This window comes from Monopterus albus, unplaced genomic scaffold (genome assembly GCF_001952655.1).
Source record: "Monopterus albus unplaced genomic scaffold, M_albus_1.0 scaffold85.1, whole genome shotgun sequence".
Taxonomy (NCBI): domain Eukaryota; kingdom Metazoa; phylum Chordata; class Actinopteri; order Synbranchiformes; family Synbranchidae; genus Monopterus; species Monopterus albus.
Window position 1 is genome coordinate 562718 of NW_018127965.1, and position 14051 is coordinate 576768.

At 40.2% G+C, this 14051-nt stretch overlaps 3 protein-coding genes across 7 annotated transcripts in view; 2 read left to right on the forward strand and 1 right to left on the reverse strand.

The window, feature by feature from the left end:
• ccdc43 (coiled-coil domain containing 43) overlaps nt 1-2055 on the forward strand; it is a 3083-nt gene extending 1028 nt beyond the window's left edge. Inside the window, exons 2-5 of the mRNA XM_020607385.1 lie at nt 104-197; nt 882-1017; nt 1208-1263; nt 1481-2055. Of these exons, the coding sequence (XP_020463041.1) occupies nt 104-197; nt 882-1017; nt 1208-1263; nt 1481-1668 (474 nt within the window). The 3' untranslated portion in view covers nt 1669-2055. The remainder of the gene's footprint in view (nt 1-103; nt 198-881; nt 1018-1207; nt 1264-1480) is intronic.
• Nucleotides 2056-2718: 663 nt separating this feature from the next.
• Nucleotides 2719-8557, reverse strand: moto (minamoto). 5 transcript variants are annotated; one of them, XM_020607378.1, is made up of 8 exons: nt 8440-8557; nt 7940-8060; nt 7147-7319; nt 6823-6927; nt 5152-6682; nt 4449-4583; nt 3599-3776; nt 2719-3523 (listed from the first exon to the last, which is right to left on the reverse strand). In XM_020607378.1, exons 2-8 carry the CDS (start codon nt 8000-8002, stop codon nt 3342-3344), a joined length of 2367 nt encoding a protein of 788 aa, XP_020463034.1. In that variant the 5' UTR covers nt 8003-8060; nt 8440-8557; the 3' UTR covers nt 2719-3341. The 5 variants fall into 5 exon arrangements, with proteins under 5 accessions (XP_020463034.1, XP_020463036.1, XP_020463038.1 ...); XM_020607380.1 differs by having other exon boundaries at nt 8497-8550; XM_020607381.1 differs by having other exon boundaries at nt 2720-3523; nt 5152-6661.
• A 1712-nt stretch (nt 8558-10269) lies between these two features.
• On the forward strand, nt 10270-12437 carry fzd2 (frizzled class receptor 2). The gene has a single exon (XM_020607400.1). The coding sequence runs from the start codon at nt 10444-10446 to the stop codon at nt 12079-12081; it is 1638 nt and encodes a 545-aa protein (XP_020463056.1). The 5' UTR covers nt 10270-10443; the 3' UTR covers nt 12082-12437.
• The last annotated feature ends 1614 nt before the right edge of the window (nt 12438-14051 follow it).

A 14051-nucleotide genomic window follows, 5' to 3' on the forward strand; every position in this document is an offset into this window, starting at 1 on the left:
GGTATTCATCCCTCCATCAGTGTTCAGACTGCATCATTCACTGACTGATAATATAAAATGAAATGTTTCTTGTATTTAACTGTTACCTGTCTTTTGTGTGCAGGCGGAGGACACTGTGGAAGATGTCTGCAAACAGATCATCATGCAGTGGACAGCATGTTGCAGCCGATCAGCAGCCAAAAGAGATGCTGATGATGGTATTTATGTTGCTACCAAAAGTAGACGGGCTACATCTTGGCAAACCTTGCAGAACCTGCAGTCATAAAATCAACGAAAATCAAGGCAGCATTCAATAACCTTGCAATGTTGTCACCCAAACAAAACATATATAGTCAAACAGTAAAAATCCATATATAATTCTAAGATGCATATATATAAATATAATTCATATAAAAGACAGGAGGGCCATCAACATGCCTTGACTAAACAGTAAAGACGGCTTGCTACTGAGTCTGTCTTCAATACCAGTTAAACATAGAGAGATTAGATTTTTGAGTTTTAATTTGTTTGCTTTGATTTTGAGCAAAGTGCATGAAGACACTTTTGTCTAGGGGGATTAATATTTCCCGAAAAATAAATAAAAAAACAAAACCAGTTCCTGAGACTGTAGAAAGTTTTTGTTTGTTTGTTTGTTTTCTGGTGTGATAAAGTGTTTATGCCACTAAGTAATTTCCACAGACTCTGTTTTGTTGGTGTTTACTGTGAACCTAACCATAGGGATGTGTGTACTCTCTAGAGCCTTGGTCTCAGATGGGTGCTTTCCTAACCCCTTCTATTAATGTACTTTTAATGGCAACAAAAAGCAATACTTTTATTACAGAAAAGGTACTAGATGTTACCATGGTGTATTTACATTTTGTTCTGCCATTCCTTTTCTGTAGCTGAGGTCCAGGCTATCGCCAGCATGATAGAAAAACAAGCTCAGATTGTGGTGAAACAGAAGGAGGTGACCAAGGAGTCGAAGAAGAGGAAAGAAGCCCTCCTTGCTCAGTATGCTAACGTAACAGATGAAGAGGAATATCCTTAATTCTGCTGGTTGTAATGACAGTTGAGCTAGTCGCACTTGCTAGAATGGTCCATGTGTTTCACTTAAATTACACATTTCTTTGACCGTGTAGTGAGACTGTCCATGAACATATTCTTAAGATAAAGCAAATATTTTGTTGGCTCATCCAGATAATGTCTGATGTTTCCTTGACAAAAACACTGAAGCTGAGGAAGAGGAGCAAACAAGTGGGAATAACCTCCCAGGAAATGATAAATGTATCCTTTCTAAAGCTGTTTATGATAAGAAGCTAGTTAAACTCACATGGATTTCAGTGTTACTTGTCGCAGTAGGTAGGGCTAATTCAACAGTTGCATAGTCCTGACAATATGATACATTGTTAAATCATTTATGCCTCCATAGTGGTAATAAATAGTAATTCTAAAGAAGCTAGACTACTGCTTTCATTCAGCTCTCCTTTACTGAAGGTGTCAGCCCTGTTTAAGAACACCAACGTGGAGGAGGTGCTACACAGACGAAAACAAATGCGGGAACAGGCTCGCGAAGACGCTCACAAGAAGAAGGAGATGGACAAGATGCAGCGGGAGAAGGACAAACTAGCCAAACAAGACAGAAAAGAAAAGGAGAAGAAGCGTACTCAGAAAAATGAACGCAAAAGATAAAACTAACAGAAAGGACACTCTGTGAAAAGGTTTTGTTACATGACAAAAACTGGAAAAAAAAAAAAGAAGTCATTGCCTCTTTATAGCTAAACCTCACCGGCACTTTTCAGTATTGTCTACATGATTTCATCAAACCATCCTTTTCATTTACTTCTACAATGTGTGAAGAAGAATGTCCTGGGTTATGTTCAAGTCCAGTCCTGATCTTTATTCCCATTGTATACTGATATGGAAAGATGTTTAGAAATAAAGCTGCAAATCTTTATATGATGATGACTGCGATTAGTCTTGTCATTAACAAAAAGTGCGTGTATGTTTAAGTTTTGAGGTACGTCTGAAATAATCAGTCACATTAAATGGATTGATCATGGTATTAAAAAAAAAAAACAGCAGAATCCTTGTAAATCACCTTAGTTGACAGTTTGCGACTGTATCCTTTGTGCCAGTGTCTTGTAGATGCTTTTCATTTCTACACATTTAAGTTAAGGTAAGTGTTTACATAAAATTTTGCTTTCATTATAATGCATATTTTCGTTTTATGGTCTACACACACTGTTGGAGAATAAAAGCAAAGGAGTGGTTGCTAAATTATACCTCATGTACAGTACTATGATTTCAATGTTTATAATGGCATTCAATCTTTTTAAATTAATAAAAAATTTCAGCAGTTTGCAGTGCTTTATTTTAAAGTTTTTCATTTACAGAACAAAAAACATGTCAACATTAAGATCACAGTAATGGAACAGCTAATATCCACTAAGCAGTCAGAGGAGTGCTGTTACAAAGCAAGGTTCAGTAATGGATGCATGCTTTGGTCCCTAGCTGACAAACTGTCCACTGATAAGAAACTGATTTGATTAATACTATCTGAAAATAATATGGTAAAAAGTCTAACTGACAGATTTAAACTGATAATGTGTTCAAAGTTCTGACTGAACTGCAGAAAAGGTTTTCTGTTTACAATACTAAGAACAAAAATTAAGTTTCAGAAACATTTCAGAGAACATTTTATAATTTAGTATGTTTTAAACTGCTTATAGAGAGCATTCTTCAAAGGCAAAACTGCATTCAGTGTTTTTTTTACTTGGCTATGTTGCATATCACTGATAAGAATGATGTTTCTTAATACTGTTAAGTTTCTATGTAGAAAATGTGATTAATACATTTAAAACACTGAACTTAAGTTTTCTGACGTCTGAGGATCATTGACAGTTTAAACTTGACCAAACTGCAGATAAAATAGAACTTTTTTCTGATTAAAACATATTAGGGTTACACAAGACAATCCGAAGCTGCAGAAATTAACTGGAACATTTCAGAAAACATTTCAACATTTAGCATGTTCACTGTAAACTGTCGCCTTTATGATTCAATTATTGCTTTGGGAATAACCAGAACTGTTACATTTCAATAAATAAGTAAAACACTAAAGAATTTGCTGAAATCTTCCACATAAATAGAGCCTTTAAATATGGTGATGAAACAAGATTCACGTTAATTTGGAGCTGACACTAATTAAATGAAGCTGACGATGCAGCTGGATAAATTACATTACACGCAATTCCTACACAACAAAGGGTAGCTACCTGAAGCTCCTTGGTGCTAAATGCAGCCATCGCCACACTTCAAGTTGTTCATCTCATATTCTGCAGTGATCACTGTTGCCTGCTAACTCATAACTTAAAAGAATATCCTTCAAATGGAGAGAAGCATCTCTCTCTGTGTGGGGCCTCAACATGATGACACTGCCTCCTCACAGGTTTTGGCAGTGTCATCTGAAGAGCACACCAAAGGGCTGTGCGGAGCTTCCTCGTGGTAGCAGCTAGGTCCTTCAGTGCAACCAACAACAGGGTGTCTATGAGACAGAAACAAGTTAGGACATGCAACATTTCAGAGGGAGGAGTATATATCACAATGCAAAATGAGTTACCTCTGTCTTCTGTGAAATGAGCTCTCTGCTCCTGGAGCTTGGGCATGTTGGCAATCTCCTCCTTGCGTCTTGCCTGGGTGATGCAAATGGCCATTTGATGCGTGTTCAGTGCTGTGTGGATGTTCATAGGGAGGGGGACGTTATGCAGACACTCCATCCTATCCAGAAGGCTTGCGACCTGCAACACACACGATTAAGCATTACACTTACCCCTCAGTCTGGATTTCTTAATGGGATATTCGACTTATGTTACTTAAAAGAAGGAGCAATATTTACTTTGTGTAGTACACAGTTTATCCTTTTTCAACAACTTCATTGAATATGCAAATACAAGTGATATTCATCAACACATTTAATGCAGAATATTAAGATGAAAGTACATTTTTACTGAAATCGTATAATTTACTTTCAAAAATACAAGGGTGGTTCATGTTAGTGGTATTTTTGCTAGTTTTGTTATGTAAAAAGAAACTCTGGGAGACCCTCTTCATGCAGACACATCCAAGGCCAGTATTCCAACACTGTACATTCTTAATGTGAGGAGGATACAGTGCTTATTAATGAGCCACCACACAAACATACAGCTAGCACGCAACTTCACAGCAATAGTTAAAATATCAGCAAGACACCCCAAAAGATTTTCATATTTCCATTCTTGGTGGTTTTAGTATCATTTTTTAACAAAGTCCAAACTAAGGAAAACTAAGGCACAGAGGCACAGCAGCTGTCTCTTTATACATTACCAACATGTGCAAATACCACTGCAATTACCACCTTTACATGACAAGGCTGCTGTGACAAAATTCACCTGTAGATGTCAGCATGGACACAATTATATCAACAGCCTCACCTTTGCTTGTTCTCTGATTTGTTTAACAATGAGATGGTCGACTCTGGTGGGATTTGGTAGAGCTTTAGGTAGGTTGGTGCTGGTCACTGAGGCAGTCCGTTTCCCAACAAATGTCTTGGTGAGAATGACCTCTGTCTAAAATAAAAAAAATGTGCAAAAACATGGAAACCTAACACTTCCACAACTACTTTTTTTAAGCCAATAGAGTGTCCAATAGTAAATGCTCATATAAAATGAAAATAAATTACACAACCAATATGTATAAATTGCACTGGTCATTTAAATGTAAATATAGTGATAAAATCTTTTGCTGATCATGATTAGACTGTCTTCTCTTTTCACATTTATGATTTAAGTTCATTCATCAAACCACTAAATAGAAGGTACAAAGATATTCAAAACTGCAGCAAGTCACCAGCAAACATGACACAACAGTTTCACTTAAGCTAATTTTGAATATATGCCAGTATTGATCATACTTTTTCTTCAACCTTAATGACAACTGTATAGTGCATTCTACACTGAAAAGTGGAAGACCTAAATAGCTGCATATTAATAAAATAATGTGTGATCTTTTTGATAACACATGGCTGGAAGTAACTCACTCTATTTAGCCATTAAAAACCTAACTGGCTGTGATACCAATCTTGAAAGTCACCCCAGACATCCTAAGTAGACACAAAATCATATTTTGAAAACATACCCTCTTCCTCTCCTTCTCCAAGCACCTCCACTGTTCATAACACTCGTCCAGGAAGAGGTAGAGCTGGATCACAGGTCCTCCTTGTTTCATCAAAACTGAACTGATGACTGGTGCCATGCCATGATAAGTATTCTTTCCTCTGTGGGTCATCATGTTGCTGACACAGGAGCCGAAAGCTGCAGACTCACTGGCAAACATCATATCACCCACATCTATGGCAGGAGCACTGCCTCCATAAGGCAGTGTGGCTCTAGAGTTGAAGTTACAGTTTATGGGAATGCTGGACTGCCTTCTGGGGTCATTTACAGGAGAGATGAGAGGCATGAACTGCTGTGTATTCCCTGCACGCTGCATGCTGTTTTCTCCATCAAACCTCTGAGACTCCATGCTTCCCTGGAGGTCAAAGTATGGGTTTTGTGACAGAGCCTGTTTCTTGTCTCTCTCTCTCATGTAAGTGTTGGTTAGGGGTCTTGGAGAGAAGCTTTCTCCCAAAACGCCAGGCACATACATCATCTTTTCTTTCTGCGTCTGTGACCTGATCTTGTTCAGTATCTGGCCCTGCCGGTTGTGATGTTTTGAATAGTGGTTCATGCTCACATTAATGTTCCCTCTGTGTATGGTCACACTGTTTTGGTGTTGGTTTGGGAAGTTTAAAGATGTAGAGAATGGCTTTGGTTGCTGGAAGTGTTCTCTGTTTTGTGGGCTGAAACTAGGCAGATCTTGATAGGTGTCACTTTTAAATGCTTGTTTCCTCAGTCCTCCATTTCTTTGCACTATCCCAAATTCTTCAACCAGCTGTTTTTGGGTCTGGATTGCAGGAGTACTTTGTGCTGACATTACAGGACTGGTGACTTTCCATTGTTCAACCATGTTGTCCTCATGGTGCATGGCCAGTCCCTGCTTGTGCATATTTGGAAAGTCTCCACGAGAAAAGCTGTCCTGCTCACCAGCCATGAACAACTGAAAACTGCTGACCAGTTGGTTATTGTCTTGCTGCACATACTGCTCAGGACTGCTGGGCTTTGTGCTGTTCTGGATGTAGTGGTCTTCATAGTAAGGATCAAAGCAGGGGCTGTTCATTTCGCTTTTCTGTCTAAAGGCATTGTTGAGGTCAGGGAAATTAATCATAGGTGGACTGTTTCCTCTGTCTCTATCAGCTGACATGGTGTCATATTTGCTTTGTTGTATCTGTGACAGGTATGCATTTCCTTTGTTGGGCACTGGTAGACCTGGTGGCAGTTTCTGAGGATGGAGGGTGTAATTGTCCCTGTCTCCCTTAGGCAAATTAAAAAGCCAATGTTGATTGGAAGAGAGGCCATTGGACTGCTGACAAAACTCTTCAACATCTTTAAACACTGATTTTCTCTGTGCTTTGCCGAAAGCCTCACAGGACATATAGTTTGGAGGAAAGGTAGGGTTTTGCTGCATTTTAGCCTCTGATTGAAAATACTGTAGCAGATCTTCTCTTAGTGTCTTTGGAGACCAGACAGGATTACATGTAGGTAGGCTCCTAAAAATAATTGAGGACTTCCTTTAACAAAACATGGATAAAAACTTCAAACATCATCCATTTGTGGTTGTTCAACACTGTTGTCAAAGCCATAAATCATGCAATTCATACTATAATATGCAGCTCCGCCTAAAATGAAAAAACTATAAACCCTGACATACCCTTCACTGTAATAGTTGTCCTGTGAATCTGCTTCATCCAAAATATTTGACACTAGACCCTGCAGATCAGTCTCTCCATCACAATCAGTATTATCAGTGGGTTTCCTTCAAGAAAAAGAAAACACATCATCAGAACTGCACACTAGAGTTTCCTTTTTTCTTTGAAAACATAAATAAACAGTTTTTCTACCAACTCTATTAATTTTTCTACTGCAATAAGATACTCAGTGTATTTAGTACCTCTAACTTACACTTAACTACACATAAGATAGTTACAGATCCTACAGTTATAGATAAAATATAGTTATAGTTAAAATGGAATACCTGCTTTTAATGCTGCTCTGGGCATATTTGACAAGTTCACAGGGATCATCATGAGCATTATGAGACCAGGGCACGTAGGATGTTGTGTCCTGTTCCTGCAGTGACCCGCTGGGGATGGAAACAAAGGGCAGTGCCATGCTTTCGTTGTTTCCACCACCTATATTTACACTATCCTTAAAGAAAGAAGCAAAAGTTAATCAATCTAATCTATTACTAATGTTACTACTGTATTTTTCTTTATCACGCAAGCAATGTAAATTACAAGAATTGAGACAACTGAAGGTGCCACAGAGGCATCAAATGATATAATAGTGCTGAGACAGACTCTATCTAAAACATAAATAAATAAATAATTAGTTAATTAATTAATCAGCAGCTATTTGCTTTGACTTGACTTTGATTTTGATAATAAATTAATTTATAAGAATTTACCAAAGAGAATAAGAATTTAGTAGAATGCCATTTAACTAAGGAAGGGCAATGTTAATGTAAATGCACAATTTATTCACTTTGACAATGGTCATGACGCAAAGTCCATAAAAAGAATTAAACAGCCTCCTGTATGTGTAATCCACCCTCACTTGTAGTTTATACAAGTATGTCTCAGTCAGAAACAAATACGCTAAACAAAACAAAATGTAAGGGGTGTTACTGCCTAGGTCAGAAAAAAAAATGTTCCAAGACCCTTTGTAAGGCTAAATGAATTTGAAGGCCTCTCTGACGTCTGCATGTAGCCTATTCCAGCACCATCTTATTGGGTGGATTAACGATAAACCGAAAAACGTCATCCTACCTGACGATGATTTGTGAGAAAGAGATGATTTACAAATGAGCCCTGGTGCCCATTAAATGCCATTATGAACTCCTTTGAGCTTAACCAGATTCTTTACTCCATTGCTGGTCTGGCGAAAAAACTGAAAAACAGATACCCTTTTATATAACTTCACCTGATATAACGTAGATTTTATGGCGCATATAACACTATGTTGGTAACTATCACCCTAACATTATGTTGCTATTTTTGAGAAAGCAAATCAATCGGCTAGCTAACTTTTCCGTTAACTTAGTTGATTAAGATAGCAAGCTGTCGAAGTTGCTTGGCTAAGCTAGCTGAAGTTAAACTCTCACCGTTGGTAAAACTCCTAGTCTGCCTCGTAAAAATTCGACTAATTTTGCCTATGCGGACCAAAATATATGAAACAAGTCTGCCTCGTAAATTCGACTAACTTTGCCTATGCGGACCAAAATATATGAATAAAATGTGTCTGTTAAGCAAAAGACTTAGCCACCTACCTTAAATAAAGTAAATTAATGATTTTTTTCTTTTCTTGTCAAGGTCAATTCACTAACCTTAACTGTTCTATGCCCCCTCTATTCTCCACCCCACTACGGTTCGATAGAGCTCGCGACCCGAGCGAACATTAGCCAATGAGCATCAAGCAGACCATCCGAGGGCTTAGCAACATCTGATGTCACACACATATCTAGGCCATGGTGGACCAGCATTATGGTACAATTATCAAACACAGTTATCACATTATGACACAATTATTATCCTGTCATAGTGTCCACCTGAAGTGTATCCAGACATAGTAGGAAATTCAAGGAGACTCAACCTGTTTAAACACACACCTATTGGAAAGGAGGTGCAGGGCGCCTGGAAATTCATTTATAAAGTTGATTGATTACCGTAGAACCTATTATTCACGATGTATTAACATTTATAGATGACTAACTTTTGAACTTTTGCTGATGGCTTATTTCAAATTGTGAAACCTATTATTACTAACATAGCCTACTAACTTGTTTTTGCATGGTCTATACAGATCATTTTAACGCCATACTGACTTTCCGAAGTTTAAACGAAGTAACCAAAGTTCAGATCAAACTAAGTGACTGATTGATCCACATTTTAAGGTGGCTCATAAACATGAAATGAACACTGAAGTACACACATTCGGTGAAACGTCTATCGTATCCTCCTCCCATAGACATATACTGTATCTTCAAAAGGGAACTTGTAAGTCTGGTCGGGACACGCAATCAGCTGAGGTCAATAAAATGTGCAAAAATATGACCAACATACAGACAACATTGCTTTCAAAATAAAAGCAAACACTTTGCCAAATATAATTGACTTTTATTATAGTTATTTAATTTCGTTCACACCTAATAAATGTTATAGTGGTGCTGGTTTGTTTATTTGCCCTGTATTGTATTATATTAATGCAGTGTAGTCTGGCTGGACGAATGCAATTGATATAATGCAAATATATTATTATTAGTAGTAGTAGATCTAGTAGTACAGGCTATTATTATTAATAATAATGTTGTTATTGTATCAATAATAACCACATTTTGCATTAAACTGTGTTAACCATAGTCGGTTAGCATGCAGCTGGTTTTTTTGAGCAAACAAAGATGCTGGAACACAGTGGTGCGCCCTCTCTGTCATGGGCCCAACTTAACAAAACACTTAAACAGAGGGTGCCCATGATGACCCTGTAGACTTGTCTGCAGGCTAACACAAATTTAGTTTGCACTTTAGTCGATAAGATAGGAAAAAAATAGTCAAGCGTTTTAAACAATGAATCATGAACCTGACTCTTAGATAAAGTTGCCTAACAAGCAAGGTGGGTCAGCCACAGCTGAACCTGAAATACAATACAAGCAAATACAATGCAAATATAAGGCCAGGGCATATTGCCAAGTAGGCCTATCTGGTTTTTGCTTACATGCGGATAGGATTCAAGAACTCTTTAGAAGTGAATTTGGTCTGATATAACTGCAACTACTTGTAGGACTAGTGGAGGGATAATGCCTGAACTATGGGGGTCAAAAGAGATAATAGGTCAAAACTTCATGAATACTGGCTCCCATAAGAATTCTCACCAACCTTTGGCACATTTAAATATGTTTTAACCATCATACTCTAGATGGCAACAGCTGTATTAGATGTTTATTTGATTAAATACGCGTGCTATGCTGGGAGGCAACGTTGACATAACATTCTACAATTAACTGAAATATGATTTTAATTTGAAAGTCGTTACCGGAAGTGTTTTTTCTTATTGTGGTTGCCTTGACCAAGCTGAGGGACTCGGAGTTGTGGAGAAGAAAAAAGTCACCCAGCGGTGTTTTAAGCAGATACCAAGCACAAAGAGCGCAGCGCTAGGGTCTTCACCATCAGACCTCTTCCGTTTACCTCGCTGATGAACTTTTGGCTGAACTGATGATAGAAACTAAATCACTTTACAGTAAGTTAATCGGGATAAGTTGTTGTTTGAACTTAGGAATATGGCTTTTTCTAACACCTGGGCTGTCGCACTCCTGCTGCCTCTGCTGATATCAGCCCAGTATAAGGGGGACAACGGAATAGTCGTCCCGGAGCATGGATTTTGTCAGCCGATTTCAATACCTCTGTGCACGGACATAGCCTATAACCAAACCATCATGCCCAATTTAGTAGGCCATTACAACCAGGAGGACGCAGGGCTCGAGGTGCACCAGTTTTACCCTCTTGTAAAGGTGCAGTGCTCGCCGGAGTTGAAATTCTTCCTGTGCTCCATGTATGCGCCTGTATGCACAGTGCTGGACACGGCCATTCCTCCCTGCAGGTCAATCTGCGAGAGAGCCAAGCAGGGCTGCGAGGCTCTCATGAACAAGTTTGGCTTTCAGTGGCCGGACCGACTACGTTGTGAGAATTTCCCTGTGATGGGAAACGGACAGATGTGTGTGGGACAAAACGACTCGTCCTCGGTCACCGTGCCACCCATCGTGCCTGTCCCGAGTACGCAGGACCGCCCCGCGTTCCCCACGCATGACAGGCCTTTCCATTGCCCGTCTGTTCTCAAAGTCCCACCGTATTTGAATTATAGGTTTTTAGAGGAGAAGGATTGTGCAGCTCCCTGTGAGCCATCAAGGAGCGGTGGGTACATGTTTTTCACTGATAAAGAGATTCATTTCTCCCGCATTTGGATTTTGGTTTGGTCTGTGCTTTGTTGTGCATCTACCTTATTTACAGTAACAACCTATTTAATTGACATGCAACGCTTCAGATACCCTGAGCGACCCATCATCTTTCTGTCTGGCTGCTACACTATGGTCTCCATAGCTTACATAGCTGGCTACTTCCTGGGGGACAAGGTGGCCTGCAATGAGAGCTTTAGCCCTGACGCATATAAAACCATTGTCCAAGGCACCAAAAAGGAGGGCTGCACCATCCTCTTCATGATGCTCTATTTCTTCAGCATGGCCAGTTCCATCTGGTGGGTCATCCTATCTCTCACATGGTTCCTGGCAGCAGGTATGAAGTGGGGCCACGAGGCTATTGAGGCCAGCTCTCAGTATTTTCACCTGGCAGCTTGGGCAGTGCCAGCCGTCAAGACCATCAGCATCCTGGCCATTGGACAGATTGAAGGTGATATGCTCAGTGGTGTCTGCTTTGTCAGTCTCAGCAATCTGGACCCTCTACGAGGCTTTGTGTTGGCCCCTCTCTTCATTTATCTCTTCATCGGGACTTCTTTCTTGCTGGCCGGCTTTGTGTCACTGTTCAGAATCCGCACCATCATGAAACACGATGGCACCAAGACAGAGAAGCTGGAGCGGCTTATGGTGCGGATCGGCGTTTTCAGCGTGCTTTACACTGTCCCTGCCACCATTGTTATTGCCTGCTTCTTCTATGAGCAGGCCTTCCGCCCCCACTGGGAGCGCAGCTGGGTCAGCCATAACTGCAGGGCCCTGGCCATCCCCTGCCCTATGCCAACCGGGCCCCGCATGACCCCAGACTTCACTGTCTACATGATCAAGTACCTGATGACACTAATAGTGGGCATCACCTCTGGTTTCTGGATTTGGTCCGGAAAGACTCTACATTCCTGGCATAAATTCTACACAAGGCTGACAAATGCCAAACACGGAGAGACCACTGTGTAGAGTAAAGGGACAACTTTAAGTTGCTGGGAGCAATTTGTGTATTATTATCTGTTTGACATGTAACAGGTAAGTAGCACACGGTGTAGCTATTAGTTAATACAGCATTTGTATTCACCTCAGCTTTATAGCCACACATGCATGCCAAACTGAGGATTAGGGTTTGACAGAAGGACAAGCTGGATAAACAAGGAATGAACCTGACTGTCTGAACAAATAAGAAGCATGGCTATGGATGCCATGTGCGGCAGCGCTCTCCTCCCCCTCCCTGGCTCTTTTCTCAAAGCGAACATAAACTCAAGGGGTGTGATGATCCAGCAGCTGAGAAGCACAACGAGCAGTGGAAGAAAAACGTATCTCCAAACATTTCATGTGTAATGAAATGAAACTAAATAATATTTGTAAAACATCAAAATATATATTTGTATTTAACAAAAGTGAAAACCTTTCATTATTTGTCTGTGTACCTGCTTTACTTTTCACTATATGACCAATAGCCTATAGATCGCGCCTATAGCTGGTTATAAATAATGTTTTTCTAATTAATTAAAAATGAGCTTTCTTAGTTTAGCCTACTGTATTGTCATTTTTTTACCCAATCGTGTTGCCACATCGCATATTAACAAATAACTACATCAAATGCTTGATTTGAACAATCCTTTAGTCTCCTTAATAAATGGACAGTCATGTTGTTTTCATAAGGGCCTGTGGGTTTTGTCACCTGAACATCTGTTGCCTCAGATTGACAAGTAGCAGTAAAAGGTGAAATCTGCTTTTTACACAGGACCATAGCCTTCTGGGAAATGCTGTCATTTGAACACACCTCTCCTAATTTATCACCCACTCTGTGTATATTCTGAAAGCTTTGTGGTGCATGTGTGAGAAAGTGGTGCCAACCTGTAAGAATGTGGAGGAGGACTTCTCACTACCATCGCCTGCAAAGTGTGAAAAAAAACAAATAACCTTTTTGTCTGTTGTTAGAGAGGGCTCAGTTAAATCAACAGGAATCATCTGGCAAGAGATGTCTGTGTTGTTACACAGGTGTGAAAATGTTTCTGCCTGCCTGTTTGATGAAGGAAAAACAAGAGTGTCAGGCTTTGCTGCGGCGTTAGTTGTCTGAAGTCACTGTGCTCTGTGCCAAGTTGGAATCCCCCAAGCCATGCATGGCTGAAACTGAACCTTCTCTGCGCTGATGTCATGAAGTAGATGGGTGTGTTGGAGAAAGCTGATCTTCTTGCCTCAGAGCAGAGTCTCCGGGCTAGAAGCAAAGATTTGAGAGGTGCACTCACACACTATGCCTTCACATTGTTATGCAAAGGCTTAGACAGGGCTATGATTAGGCAGTACCCCTACGGGTTACAGTGTAATTACTGATATGAGCCCTGCGTCACAGCCTTTCTATCAATGGAGTCTAGGCTATATCCCATGACCTGTTGGACAAGTTCATGTTTGCCTTTCTTGTATCCTTATCAGGGGTTAAAAAAAGATGGGATGTAATAACAGACAAGTAAGAGTGATTAAAGATAGGAGGGAGAAACCATAAATCTACCTGTGCCTCTTGTATTCTGACATCTTGCACCCTCCCTCCCTCTCTCCACACAGATGAATGGGGGAATATGAGTGAGTCAGTGCAGCAGCGCTGGGTCTTTGCCTAGTGACAGACAGTCTCCTGTGTGCTGCTCACTTCAAAGCGCCGCTGAAACCTGACTAGTTCCTTGTAAACAGTGCCGCCTGGCCCGAAGGCCCACTTCCTGAGCTTAACTCAACTTAATGGCTGGCTTGTTTGGCTTTGCACTGAAGCAGAGAAACGAATGAGTAGTGAGAGAATGAAGGAAAGCAGCATGTGGGTGGGGTGCGGGTGGTAAGAAGAGGAAGATTGTTTTAGGGTTTAGTGGAGGAGGGGTTTGGAAAGTATAATGGAAAATTGAGTATTGTTTGGTTGCTTTTGTCTTTCTTCAGGGGAAAACTAAAGA